Source organism: Sprattus sprattus (assembly GCF_963457725.1).
Source record: "Sprattus sprattus genome assembly, chromosome: 18".
NCBI lineage: Eukaryota > Metazoa > Chordata > Actinopteri > Clupeiformes > Clupeidae > Sprattus > Sprattus sprattus.
The window spans coordinates 27,537,196-27,551,966 of NC_137916.1; the positions used below are offsets into that span (position 1 = coordinate 27,537,196).

At 40.4% G+C, this 14,771-nt stretch overlaps 1 protein-coding gene across 1 annotated transcript; it reads right to left on the reverse strand.

The window, feature by feature from the left end:
- Window positions 1-685: 685 nt before the first annotated feature.
- On the reverse strand, window positions 686-7,818 carry shmt1 (serine hydroxymethyltransferase 1 (soluble)). Its single transcript, XM_080856916.1, has 12 exons — window positions 7,765-7,818; window positions 6,300-6,405; window positions 5,993-6,138; window positions 5,480-5,595; window positions 5,205-5,365; window positions 5,004-5,085; window positions 4,475-4,687; window positions 3,325-3,441; window positions 2,898-3,020; window positions 1,636-1,752; window positions 1,279-1,389; window positions 686-1,134 (listed from the first exon to the last, which is right to left on the reverse strand). The coding sequence occupies exons 2-12, from the start codon at window positions 6,390-6,392 to the stop codon at window positions 962-964; spliced, it is 1,452 nt and encodes a 483-aa protein (XP_080713042.1). The 5' UTR covers window positions 6,393-6,405; window positions 7,765-7,818; the 3' UTR covers window positions 686-961.
- Between the last annotated feature and the right edge of the window lie 6,953 nt (window positions 7,819-14,771).

A 14,771-nucleotide genomic window follows, 5' to 3' on the forward strand; every position in this document is an offset into this window, starting at 1 on the left:
ACGGACTAACTGGTACATCATTATGCTGGATGTTTTGAGGTTAAGATATTTCGTGAGGTATTCAATTTTGTCGTGGCCAGAATTCAAGGAATTGTATGTAAATGTTTGCATTGGTAATGTTTCAACCATGCCATGGCTGATTTAGGTTTTTTTCGGTTTGTTCTGACATAAATATTACTGTGCTTGTATAATCCCAAATCAACTCCACAAATGTCACTAAGTGTTCAAAAGCAAGCATGTTTCTTATTGTTTTGCTGGCATTTTATCTAGACCTTTTCCCTAAAATCCTTCCATTCTTCATGCTGTTGCCTTGTATCCAAGTTAATGTTGGAAAATATTGTGACTTTGATTTGGAGATACTTGTGAAATGTGAGCCTTGTATTTGTCCAGTGCTGGTTAAGTAGTAACTCATGTCCCAGTCCACGGATGTCTATTCCACTGTGAAAGAATCAATACTATTGACCAACTTTTCATTAAAAACAGCCAGATTTACATTTCCTGTGCTCAGGCAGTGATTTGTTAGGTATTGTCTGTTAATGCTGTTTATTCTTCTCAGAAACAATTCAAAATGAAAACTTGCAATATAAAGATAATGAAAGTTATAACACAATTAAAGTCAATGTCTGTATTTTTCATTTTGTTAAATAAAGGATTTTAGCTTAAACCATACATAGTCAGGTTCAAAATATTTGCAGTGCTTTATTATCATATTCAGCAGGTTTGTTTCCATGCATCTTGCTCATTTTACAATGTATGCAAACACTGGAAAATGGATAGAGACTTCTTAAAAATGAAAATACAAGATGCATGTCATCCAAATGGATAGAAAAGACTGGGCGTTTAAGATCTGTGCAACATGCATAGCGCATTCGAGTCATTATCTTGTAACAATTTAAAACATAAAAAAGGCAAATGCTATGCAGTCTAATAACCGAGGGAAAACAAATTGGCAGCAGAGTTTTCACAACTCTGGAAGTCCAGGCATGGGGAACTTGCCAGCAAAAGCCTCAACTTCTTCCCTTATCTCTTTCACTTTCATTTGGTACTTCTCACTTTTGGCCAGCGTTTCCTTGAACTCCTTCAGAGTAGCCTTGGGGTTCATGCTCGCCTGGATCTCAATGGTGAGCTCAATGCCTGAGAGGGGAAGGAAGGAAGAAATAAAATAAATAAATAAATAAATAATCCATTTGTAAATGTTACATTAGCATTTGGAGGCCGGAGGGGGGTCTTCCTGCCCTCCGTCTTGAGTTTTTAATGCTCTCCCGGTAATGAGCCTACCTCTGTGGATAAACTCGCCAACCTTGCAGAAATCCTCCTTCACCATACCCCGGGATGTGAGGGCTGGGGAGCCTAGTCGCAGGCCGCTGGGGCGCAGGGCACTCTTGTCTCCTTCATCATTAATAAATCACAAAGAGGAAGTCAGAAACACCACGGGTGATGGGAGCCATAGAATAGAATAGAATCTATGTATTTGTCATTGCACAAGTGCAACCGAATTGAGGTGGCAGCTCTCAGACTTAATAATCTGCAGAGAGGGAGGTGATGGGAGCCATATGTGCAATCACATGCTTGTTACCAATCTACAGCGTTTTGTCTTCAATCCCTTTAGTCTTTTATTTGAAATGTCATCATCACCTGGGCATGTGTTTTTGTTGCAGGCAATAGCACACGCCTCCAGCACCTTCTCTGCCCTCCCGCCGTCACTGCCGTGGGGTCGAAGGTCAAGCAAGATCAGGTGATTGTCGGAGCCACCTGAGAGCAGAGGATGAGATGAAGGTCTGCTTCATTATTTCAAAAGATTAACATTAGTAAACAACATTAGTAAACAACATTAGTAAACAATCCAGCTGGCCTGGGAGAGGGAACAGATTGCTTTATTTAGTGAAGTGTGTACAGAGGCACACAAAGTGCTGCGCTGTGTCCAAGTTTTTCAAATCAATGTTTGATACCAAGTTTCAAACTCTTCCACCTAGTTAATATGCAACACACCAGTGCTTTCAATCGACAAACACGTGATTGAACATTGTGCAGCTCAGCCAAGCAATGAACGACGGGGAAACCAAAGATCTGTGAGCACTTTGTACGGCATGTCTTTATGAACGATTACTGCCCTCGTGTGGTCATTGGGTGTGTGAGACAATTACACAATAGTGTAAGATTCATGATCAAGCAGCTGCTGTGACCACCAAAAGTTGGCCAGCAGAAAATCCAAAATGGGAATCTTATCATGGTCACAAAGGAAAGGTCCCCGCACTGGATTTGCACAGACACTTGGGTCAGGAAGCAAACTGAGGTGTGAGTGACTGCAATTAATAATAGTATGGGAATGGGGGAAGCCATTGAGAACCATCTCTTTTAGAGAAACCCTATTATCATAGAGAACACCAAAAGGTTGCCAGAACTGTTTGCATTTGAAGCTAGCTGATTTACATTAGAAACCTAGAAGGTGTCTTAAAACAGTAAATATGACTAGAATTGGAGATGGTTGTTGTTAAGATCTACACCGCTGAATCCGGAGTATGTGCCATGTGCCTCCTTACTGCACTTTACTGCAATAAAGATTTGTTGCATCAAACACAAATAAACACAAATAAACTTCCTTTTTCCTACAATAGTTTACACACATTGAATCTTGAGGAGAATATAACTTAATGCGGTCAGTCAATAAAAAAAAATAACTAACTACTTAATTACACAATTTACTCGTTAAAAGATAAAAGATTTCCAGTCAAATATATTAACATAAATTATTTTCAAATTAAATTAAAACACTGCAAAAAAAAAGTGGCTCGACAGGAGCACGAAATAATACAAATGAATCTTATACAGAAGACTGTCATACCCGAAGTCTACTTTAGAGACCAAAATGGCACCTGAGAGACAAACATGGAACTCACCGGTCACAATCTTATAGCCCTTATTCATCAGCGTCGAGCCCAAAGCCCTGCAGTTCTCCAGCACCTGTTTCTGGTAGTCCTTGAACTCTTGAGTTAGGGCTTGTTTCAGTGCCACAGCAACTCCTAATAAATCCATCCAAAACACATAAAACAGACACACACAAGGTCCACATTAAAAATGCCTGATAAGACAAGGTCTGATAAGATCCCGGGCAGTATAAGAACTCATAACAAACATCATTATCTCAGTCTGCTCCAGGGCAGCTGTGGCTACTCTCGTAGCTTACCGCCATTGGTATGACTGTCTGAATGAATGGACTGGACCGGACTGATCTGTAAAGCGTCTTCGGGTATATAGAGAAGCGCTATATAAAATTTAAGTTGATTGATTGATAGATCATTAATCAGTGATTGTGAGATTTCAAACCTGCGATGGCGTGGTTGTGGGGACCTCCCTGCAGGCCTGGGAACACTGCCTGGTTGATGGGGTTCTCCAGGTTGAACATGGTCTCCTTACCAGTCTTTGGGTCCACACTGCGTACCCCTGAAATTAAATCATTTGACAGAGCCTCCTTAGTATAGCAGAATTATATGATATAAGGTCTACAGTCTGACCCCTCCCTGCTTGTAACTATACTGATAGTTCAACTACATTTGTTGGAGCCCTTTCTATCCACCTTTTAGTTAGGTTTATTTTAGTATTACAATATCTTAACCACTTGGGGGAGTATTTCACTGGGTGTGGCACGTCACTGGGAATTAGGTATATCTACAGGCGAGATTAATCAATTAGGGAAAGGTGTGGATGGCGGGGAACACACGGTTCTTACCGTAGCCGTGAAACCCACAAATAAACAGGAACACCAACTAAAGAGCGCTCATGCCTGAACCAAGGATTATTTGCTACGCGTTGGGAACACTTTGCTGCCACACCGAGGCTTATAGGATAGCCTCCACAATATTGATAAGAGACCGCTGTTTTCTGATGACTCATGCTACCTGGACATGTACCAGGGCCTGGCTAGCTCTGCCAGGTCAGGACGATGGGGTGAGGTGTGATGGTGAAAGACCTCAAACAGTCTATGATCCAAGGTTAGATTACTGCTGATGATGATGTATCAAACTGCAATTAATAATGCGTTTTCTACCAGTTTTTTGCATTGTTGACCCTGTAAACTGGGATATTTTACAAATTATTGTTGAGTTTACAAATATGCCTGAATCTATCTGATATCACCAGGAATAAAGAGTTACCTGACCATCTTTACTCTTCATAGGAGAGGAGGCTTTGATATAAAAAAATAAAAAATAATAAAGTTGGTATTTCAATAAGGTTATGAGATACAGGGAGGCCTAGCCATTTAATGACCTTTCCTTGAACGTATGGTGTCAATTGTCTCAATTCTGGAAATAAATCATCCTGGTTACATTACATTTTCCATTGAAAGACTGTTCCAGACTGAAAGAAATTCCAGATTACCATTACATTGCAAAAAAAATGGATGTACTAATCCATGGAACTATCTCCAAGGAACACGCACTGAGAACAATTAGGAATGTACTTCAGCATTACTGACCCTTCCTGAAGAAGATGACTCCTGATCTGCAGCCTCTCAGGGTCTTGTGAGTGGTTGTGGACACAATGTCGCAGTATTCAAAGGGAGAGGGAACCACTCCGGCTGCCACCAGCCCACTAATGTGGGCCATGTCCCCCATCAGATACGCTCCGTTCTCATCTGCGATCTTTCTCATGCGCGCATAATCCAGGTTCCGCGAGTAACAGCTTGTACCTGTAGGGTGTGGAACACATGACCATATTCAGATATGCCATCATAACAACAAAAAGGAACAACCCACACATAATTCCTATCGCTTAAAGTTGGTATGCTTTACCATCTGAGCCTGGTGAGATACATAATTAGCCAAAAGAGCTATCTAACAAAGGTGTGTGAATTTCTTACTTAGATTTGTGTAATTCTCTGAACCATTTTTAAAAGTTGTGAATTATCAGTATTTCTATGAATCAATGAAGAGTGAATGGTCAAAACAAGGAAGATGTGTAAATTGTAGCAAAGGCAGCAAAAAAAAAGTCAACACAACACTTACCTGCGATGATCATTTTTGGATGAAAAAGGCGGGCATTTTCCTGCAAGCGATCATAGTCGATGTAACCAGTATCCGGATTGACCTGAGGTAAACAGCGTTAAAAAAAGCATTAGGAAATGAACGAGGTCATGATCCAACTCAATGGGAGTGATGACAGAGGATAATCGTCTGTGAATCAATACAGATATACACCACTCTTACCTTGTACGGCATAGACTCAAAGAATATGGAGGTTGCCGAAATCTTCTTCTTGTCGGTCATGAAACCATGCGTGAGGTGACCTCCGTCTGGGAGGTCAAGGCCCATGATTCTCCCGTGAGGCTCAACCAAGGCTGTGTATACAGCGAAGTTTGCCGGCGACCCTAAAACATTTAAGGAAGCAGCACAAACATGTTATTCTCACAGTGCTTATCTGGGCCAGTGTTGTCTTAGCAACCATACATAATAGAGTTGGGGGGGGGGGGGGGGGGTCATACCTGAGTAAGGCTGAACGTTGACCCCCCATTTATCAGCATCTAGGCCATAGACCTCCAAAAACCTCTTCTGACACAACAATTCCAGCTCATCAACATGCTCTGTGCCTCCATAATACCTGAAAAAAAATTACATGGGTGGATCAGTATTGCATCATGACACGCACAAGGCCATCAGAATTGTTGCAAAAGGATATCATCAGAATGACCTTGGCCTGCACTGCACTGGGTTGCGTTGCTTGTTGAAATGATTTTGAGCTTGTTTGCCAAGACAAGGTAAAATGTGTCGTAAAATGTGTCATGTAATTATCAGTCACTGAAAATTGACATTTTATGAGAACAGTGTGTTGAAATGATTGAGGTTCTTGGCCAAGACAAAGTAAAATGTGTCGTGTAAGTATCAGTCCCTGAAAAATGACATTTTATGAGAACACAGAGTGCAAATGCACATGATTTCCCTTGGGATTAATAAAGTATCCATCTATCTATCTATCTATTTATGACATAGTGCGTCACCTCTGGCCAGGGTAGCCCTCAGAGTACTTGTTGTTCATGCAAGACCCCAGCGCTTCCAACACCGCCCGACTGGTGAAATTCTCTGAGGCGATGAGCTCTAGCCCGTAGGTCTGCCTTCTCTTCTCCTTCTTGATGATGTCAAACACCTAAGGTCATGATATCCACATCATTAGACACAGACACAGGAGACATCAGATCAGATTAGATAAGATAAGAATGTAATGTCAAGGTGCAAAGTGTTCAATGCATACTCGTTTCTTAACCTAGAAATTACAAGACAGGACGGGACAAATGGATAAAAACTAACCTCGGGATCATTGGTACACAGGGGCTCCAGCATCATTTTGTTGTGAGACTCCCAGCTTTCACTGTCAATGTGGTGACCGTTGACACAATCCATGATTGCTGATGTTCTGAATTTCCATGAACACATGAGAAAAATTGTCAGGAAACAACACACACAAAAACAGTACAAACATCTTCATCTAAGCAATGAGGTTTAAGATGTTTCGTTCATTAAAGGCACCCAGTGCAACTTTCGAAGCTTAAAAATAAACATTCAATTTCTAGTCTTTTTTAAACGTAGTAAGTTTCAATAACTCCATACCATTCCATATCGACATTCAAGGAGCTAGATGAGACGTTGTTGTGTGGTGAGAACTGATAGAAAATCGATAACAACAACAATCGCCGCCATTTTCTTTATTTTTTGTAACCTACAATAAATACAGCAGGCTTCCAGTCAATGGAAAAATGGCCTCTCCCCCCCGGCGATTGTTGTTGTTTACGATTTTCTATCAGTTCTCACCACACAATGACGTCTCATCTTTGCTCCTTGAATGACGATATGTAATGGTATGGAGTTATTGAAACTTACTACGTGTAAAAAAGACTAGAAATTGAATGTTTATTTTTCATTGAATGTTTACATAAAGTTGCACTGGGTGCCTTTAATAGGCCGCTAAACATTTGGGCTATACGGCTACCTTTTTATGGTTAAGTTAACTCAGAAAGTAACGTTCATTCCTGCAATGCCATTCCATTCTATGTAAGACTGCACATGTGCGAGTTCCCTGGTAACTCGATTTGAGCTGCATGACCAGGTCCAAAATACCTCCTTGTCGTTATTTCATCAAAAAAGAGAAATAAAGGTTTGGTGCAAAATCCTTTCACATGTCACTTATTAACGACTGCGTTTGCAGTATGATGATTTAACTTGGAAACAGACATGCCAGGACTTGGTCAGAAGACAACACAAAGGTCTGACTGAGTTAACCCATTAACTTTCACCCATGATGCAACTGCAGCTGGCCAGCTCGGCTGACCGCTCGTGACTTCCATTAAATGACAGAAATATACAATAAACTCTCTGCCGAGACAGCATACAACTAGAGAACTCCGTCTCATGTCATTTCCCCGCGAAATGGTTCTTCCTGGGTTGCTTGAGTGTGTTTACGTTAGCTTAAACCTTACTATGAATTTTAAGCATGGTCGGACAACATGGTATGATGCAATTTTACATTCGATATCATTGCACTGGAGTTCTCGCTCGCTTTTTAGCATGAGGTTAACGTTACAGTATATGCGCTTACCTGACTACATACAATTGTTAACGTTAGCTAACATTAGCTGGTATGCAATTTAAGATTTTGCAACACATCGCTCAAAATAATACTGACCCATTGGCATCGCACAAGATCAAATTTAACACGTTAACGAGGACAATAGACCGTCAGATACAATTCGTATCAGGACTCTGCAACATCCCTTACCTTTTCTACTGTTCCCGCGGCGCTGGACTAATGTTACAATAACTTGTACGGTCGGTATCTGTAATATCAAGTCCGCGAAAACTACGGACCAATCATGGCACACTAAAGACGTCAGCTACATCACCACATGTCGGAGGAAAAGTGAATGCCTACGCCCCTAGTGGTTGAAATTTATAAATTGAAATTAGTTTCATAAACGATCTACAACTCAAAATCACGTGATCGAACTACAAGTCAAATCAGGTAACCCTTGTCCTCGCTTGTCCTCATGTTTGTTCTTAAGCCACCTGTCAGCTTTCCCTATGCGCAACGGCCTGCTGCACAAACCCTGACCTAATTAATGGTTATAACCACGCGGTAAGCATTATTTGTTTTTGCTAAAACTATTCAGCCAGCCAAGCAATTCAATCAGTCTTCTGATCAGTTCGATGAGACTCACTGGCCGCTGACGTCACCTATACGACATATTTATTCCGGATAGCAAAAGGCCAGTGGACCACTGTCGGCCTACTGTGGGCGGCTGATATTTTAAAAAGCCTGCCTCGGATATGATTTAGAAATTCCAAGAATAACATCTTAATATTCACCCCCAGTTAAAAGAGCTATACACTAAATGCCCAAAATACACCCAAATAGGCTTAATTGTTTTCCTTTACTCCTACCACAGTAAAACAGTGCAACATAAAAAGTAACTTTTTTTGTTTTACAAGTTTCTTTTGAAATTACTTTGAATATGCACATGAGCGTCACACTTATTGAATATGCCCTGATTGCATAGGCAGAAACACCATACCCCTGGCAGGTACCAAGCCAGGCAGTTTTCAGGTAAGAGGCCAGTCTAAAAGCAACATTGCCATCTCCCATTGACAGAAGGATGATTGGATGAAGATTAGGCTAATTTATTTGTCATACATATGAATGGTGTCTTTGCACTGGCTTCCACTGTGTAAGAGAGTTGAATTGAAAATGTATTTATTGGTCTACAAAACCATAAATGGTTTGGGCCCAAAATACCACTATACCTAGATCTTCTTACTCCCTATCAACCATCAAGAACCCTTAGGTCGTCTGGAAAGGGACTGCTTACTGTTTATAGACCTAAGACAAAACATGGTAATGCATCATTCAAATATTTTGCTTCTTATTCCTGGAACAAACTCCCAGAAACACTTAGATGTGCCCCAAATGTTGCTATTTTTAAATCAAGGCTCAAAACTTTCTTTTTTTATCAAGCCTATGACCACTGATTTGATTCACTGATTTGCTTGCTACAGGAGCACCTGTCTAAACTGTGAGTTGTGGTGCCTGTATTCCATGTGATGGTGTTCCATCGCTTTCTTGTCTTGTGTTTTTATGTTTGTCATCTTCTTTTGGCATGTTTCAGTTACTCTTAATTAATTTGTATCATTTTATTTTAATTTTATTCTTTATTGTTTATGCTATTGTTGATGTAAAGCACATTGAGTTGCACATGTGCATGAAATGCGCTATGCCTTGCCTTGCCTTGCCTTGCCTGGACATATTCAATAAGTGGTGAGCTCATGTGCATATTCAAATTAATTCTAAAAGAAACTTGTAATACAAAAAAGTTTACTTTTCATGGGTACTTTCATTGTGTGAAGTTTCATTTTGATAGGGGTAAAAGAAAAAAATACATTTTTGAGGTGTATTTTTACCATGCATTATTAGCACACATCTCAGATTGATGAGCATTAAACATATGTCCTCAACTAGGATTTCTTAGGACTTTTAATAAAAAAATATTTTACAATTAGTCTGTCGTAAAATACTATTTTGCCTGGACTACTAGGGCAACCAACTCGATGCTGTAGAAAATAAAGTAAAACAGGGGTTGATACTTTGTCACGTCAACAATGTAGGCTATCTGTCAGTCAGGTGTCAGCCACAGATAGCCTACTTGCTAACTAACTAACATTAGCAGTGATGCTACTTAAACCGTACTATGCCTGATCAAGTTAGAGAGGAAGAGACCGACCAAGCAGCTGCAGCAAGTTGCAAAGTTCGCAATCCTGGTGAGACAACGGGCGGTGCAGAGTGTAACCAAGATTTTCAATGAGTCGCAGCATAACCATTAACTTACGTGACGGCAGCTGCGTTAAAATAGGCAAATTCATAAATCGTCCCGACCTACCGAAACCAAGGAGAAAGGTATGCCATTTTATTTGTATTGTCAACCATAGCGCATGTATCATAATGCCATGTAACCTTGCCTGTTAGCTAACGCAATACGTTCAGATAATTATTATAATGATGTGCCTATGCCCAGGTAGGCATAGACTATGGGTGGCATGCTGGCAAGGAGCAGAAATCCTATTTAAAAAAAACTTGCTTCAGTTCTCAGCGCGACAGCAACAAAGTAAATTAAATAGATCGCAATTTAATAATAAAAAAAGATTAGATAGACATATAGTTCCAATAACTTGCATGCTGCTTTATTAAGCTTGTGGCAAACGAAAGGCACAACTGAAACAGTAACAAATCATGTTGCTAAATTAACGAAAACGTATTTAGGCTGCAACTTGCAACACGGAGGCTGGTTCAACACCAGTAGAAAACTAGCGATCTGTTTGAGTATGATCTGAATGATTGCTAGGCGGGATTCAAGGGGCCCGTCTAAAACTTCGGACTGTGTAGCTCGCTGTTACATATTGTTTCCATAGCAACAGTTGTATGTTTGCAGCTCTGCTCCTGGGGCTGTGTGTGTGTGAGCCGGAGGCAGAGCGGGAGACAGAAGCAGAGTAGGAGGCGGCAGCCGCGGCTCGAAATGGCTGTTATTCGGAACAAATGTGCTGTACTTTAAACGGAAATGAAACTATATCGATGTTGACGATAGCGTCTCATTCCATATCTCGTTTTTAAAAATATCGATATATCTCAAATATCGATATACCGCCCAGCCCTTGTCAAGCTGAATTTAGCTGTCACTGAAGCAACTCGTCTTTGAGTTATCACCTTAATGCAAAGCCACCGACAGAAAGCAACCCAAGGTTAGATGGTCACTATTCTAACGATTTACCGTCGAGAGGCAACATTGTGTTTCGCATATTCCTTGTTTGACGGCGAGAGAGCACGAAACATATACCATTAAACAACTGTGTTTAAAATACACGCTGTGTGAAGTGATTACTCGTAAATGTTCAGGATTCGACGGACTTTTCTGTGGACAGCTACCAACTCAAACGACTGCCCAGGAATGATTGGTGCTATTTATGTTGATAATAGATTGCAGCCACATATTTAATTCATTATTTAAATTATTCTAATCATTATATTGACCTATTTGAACCTATTTGTTTGCATGTCTGAAGCATCACTTATTTTAATTAGGCCTAGCTGAGTGGTCTTGTTTGCATGTTCCATCACTTGTTTTGAGTACATGCTATCTTTTGGGTCCTGACTTGCTTGTTGTGCACAAATAGGCCTAGGCCTACTGCAATTCAGTTCTCTGTGTGGATTTATGTTGTTTTCGGGTGCACAATACAATTTTGATGCAATATCTAGAGTTAGATTTTCTTTTTCTTACTAGGCTTCCACCTGTGGCAGGTGCTGATGTTGCTTTTTCTCACACATAACAATCGCTTATTAATTAGAATTAATGGATTATAGATTCAATTAGCCTAATGGAATATAGATTCGCTAAAATAAGCGGGGTTTCTGTTGGGCCTGACCTGTTACATATACAAAAAGTTGGGCCTCGGAGTCAAAAAGGTTGGGAACCCCTCGTATAGATCAAACAATGGTAGAGTGATTGTTTACTGATTTATTTATGAGGGGAAATTGTCCCTGAGCCGCTTGGTAGTCTCTAATGAAATGTGAGCATACAAAGAAAAAGTATACATTTTTGATGCTACTACTGCACCTGTAATGTGTTTTCCCAGATGCAAGGCCCTTGGCCATGAACTTCACTCAAGAGAAACAAGATGCTACAACTGATTATTCTCTGCTTCTTGTTGCCAGCGTCTGGGCAAGGTAGGTTTTAGTCTGCGTTTGTGAGGGCTTTCTTGCCTTTCTAGTTGGTTGAAACAAATTCATTTTATATTTTGTTGGTCATATGCCATCCCCAATCATGTTCCATTATAAATGTGCTTTCAGATTTTTCTGAGGTCAACAACATTGATGCAGAACTCCATGCTGATCTCATTATGATCTGGAAGTTTCCATGTAAGTTGGATCCAAACACAACTGGAGTCCTGGTCACCCAAAGTCGTCCTGGGTCTTCAAGGAACCTTATTGTTCTACATGAAGCAGTACCAGAAGTATTCCACCCCTATGAAGGAAGAGTTCAGCTACTGACAGAGGGGTTCCCAGATGGGATCATCGCCCTTAAGATGGACTCCATTTGCCTCCCAGATGCAGGCAAATACCAGTGTCTCATACAGACGCCTACCTCTACGGATCACCGCCTTTTAAATATAAACGTCAGAGGTTAGTTATGTCCTTTGTACACAATCATTTTCCAACCATTCATACTTTTTTTTATTAATGAGATATTGTAGAGGTACTTAAATTAATCAATGCCTGTGTGTGTGTAGCTGTGTCTCCCTAAAAAGGACTGATGAAGTCAAAGTACGTCATTATGAGCAAAGTGGCATTGCAGAGTTTTTGCCAAAAAAAAAGCTAACAGCGTTGTCTTGCCTTGCTAACACAAACAGCAGCACAGTTGACACACACTAATGTATTTTCTCTATATATTAGGCCACACTGATGTATTTTCTATATAAGGCCACACTGATTGTGCTCTAAACATTACCAGAGCACAAAACTAAAGTGAATAATCTTGGCAACTCGTATAAATGCTTTTTATGTCCCAAAACAAAGCATCAAAACTATTAGCCACACATGAAACAGACTTTAAAACTAATATAACCTTCACAATATAACTTTAACCATAGTGAAATCACTATTCAATGTGTTTTATCTAATATTCCACAGCCCCATGGAGAGATATAAAACAGAAGAACCTCTCTGTGAGTGGAGAAGAACGTGCCCTGTTCTGTGAGGCTGAAGGCTACCCATTAGCTGCTGTTACCTGGACAGAGGAACAAGGCCACAACCTCACTGAGTGGGCCAGTTCAACAGCCTCTCGTACCTCAGAGCAGCTTTGGCACATCGTTAGCCAGCTGAACGTCATCATCTCAAGCAGCGACAGAAACTACACCTGTACCTTCACTGACGACAGAGGAGCTTCACAATCAACCAGCTTTGACTTTGCAGGTGAGAGTAAAATATGAAAAACAAATGTTATGTTTAACTTTTTACTAACATCACAGACTTTTGAAAACACAAATGTGTTATGTGCATTATCATTACAGAGAGGAAGGAGTCAAGACGTCACTACGCTGTCTTAATCGTCCTTATCCAAGTCCTCATCATTGGTGTGGTGGTCATGATGAATAAGAGACTTCAGGTAAGTGACACAGGTGAACAGGTTGGACAGGTGTGTAGGGAGGCCATCAGTGAGAGTGACTGAGTGAGTTGGCAGCCAGGTCTATAAGGTGAATGGACCTACAGTATATTCCCAACAGACCTTTTTTTTTTAAGTTTTCTAAAGTTGCTTCTGCAAATGGTGATCATATGTTTGTGTTTGTTGTTTATCCAGATGCACATTAAGGTTGTCACCATGGAGACTGAAGACAGCCAGCTGCACATCGAGGATGTCACTGTGGAGAGTGAAGACAAGTTGGTTCAACCAGTCGCAAAACATGGATGACATGCTGCTTCGAGATGAAGAAACCGTTCTGTTTTATTTATTTTTCACATTTGCAATATATATAAGCTTATACTGTTTAACAGTATTTACAGGTACCTCTAAACCAGAGGTTCTCAACTGGTGTGGCCTTTGGACCCACAATTCCCCATAGTTTTTAAGTGGCAATCCGCATTTTATACAATTCAGACCAAGCAAGTTTATTTGTCAAAAAAAGGCTAGTAAATGCTCAGGCCACATAATGGCATAATGACCTTTTAAATGTAGAAATAATATAATACATATATAGTTTGACCACATTAATAATGAGTCCATGCCATGATTTGTTCCTTAAGGTGTTTTTTTCGTTAAAAGTGTAAAGTATTTTCAAATGATGTTCCAATGTGATGTCATTCACTACATGAATACTTTTATACAATTTATGTGTACACTTAAATACTTCAGGCTTTAAGTCAAACATCAGATAGCTAAGCATTTCACATATAATTAGTTTGACCACATTAATAATGAGTCCATGCCCACCAGGTGAGAAGCATTAGAGGTACCTTCGCACAGTGCATTTTGTGGTCCTGTGAAAATAAATGCAGATAAATGCATATTGGCATTTGTTGAGCAATGAACCAGTACTTTATCTTTGCATACGTTTATACGTTTAGGCCCTGTGTAGGCCTCCACTTAAATTTTTCTGTAGCTTTGAACTCTTTTCTTTTGAACTGTTTTCTTATTTTTTTAAAGGGCATGATTTGTTCCTTAAAGTGTTTTTTTCTTTAAAAGTGTAAAGTATTTGCAAAAGATGTTCAAATGTGATGTCTTTCAATACATTAATACTTTTATACAATTTATGTGTACACAATAACATATGTTTTGATACATTCTCACCATGTTGTCTAGTGGATTTATGACTGAGAGATGAGTGCTTGTTCCTGTGAATGTCCCCGAGAGTTGGGATCCTACCAGCCTTCAGGATCAGAGGGACAGCCTTTACTGCCATCCTTCACTACCAGCCTTCTGCCTTCACTGCCAGCCTTCATCCTTTACTACCAGCCTTCAGCCTTCACTACCAGCCTTCACCCTCAGAGTGCCAGCCTTCACTACCAGCCTTCACCCTCAGAGTGCCAGCCTTCACTACCAGCCTTCACCCTCAGAGTGCCAGCCTTCACTACCAGCCTTCACTCTCAGAGTGCCAGCCTTCACTGCCAGCCTTAACTGCCAGCCTTCAGCCTTCACTGCCAGCCTTCAGCCTTCACTACCAGCCTTCACTACCAGCCTTCACTACCAG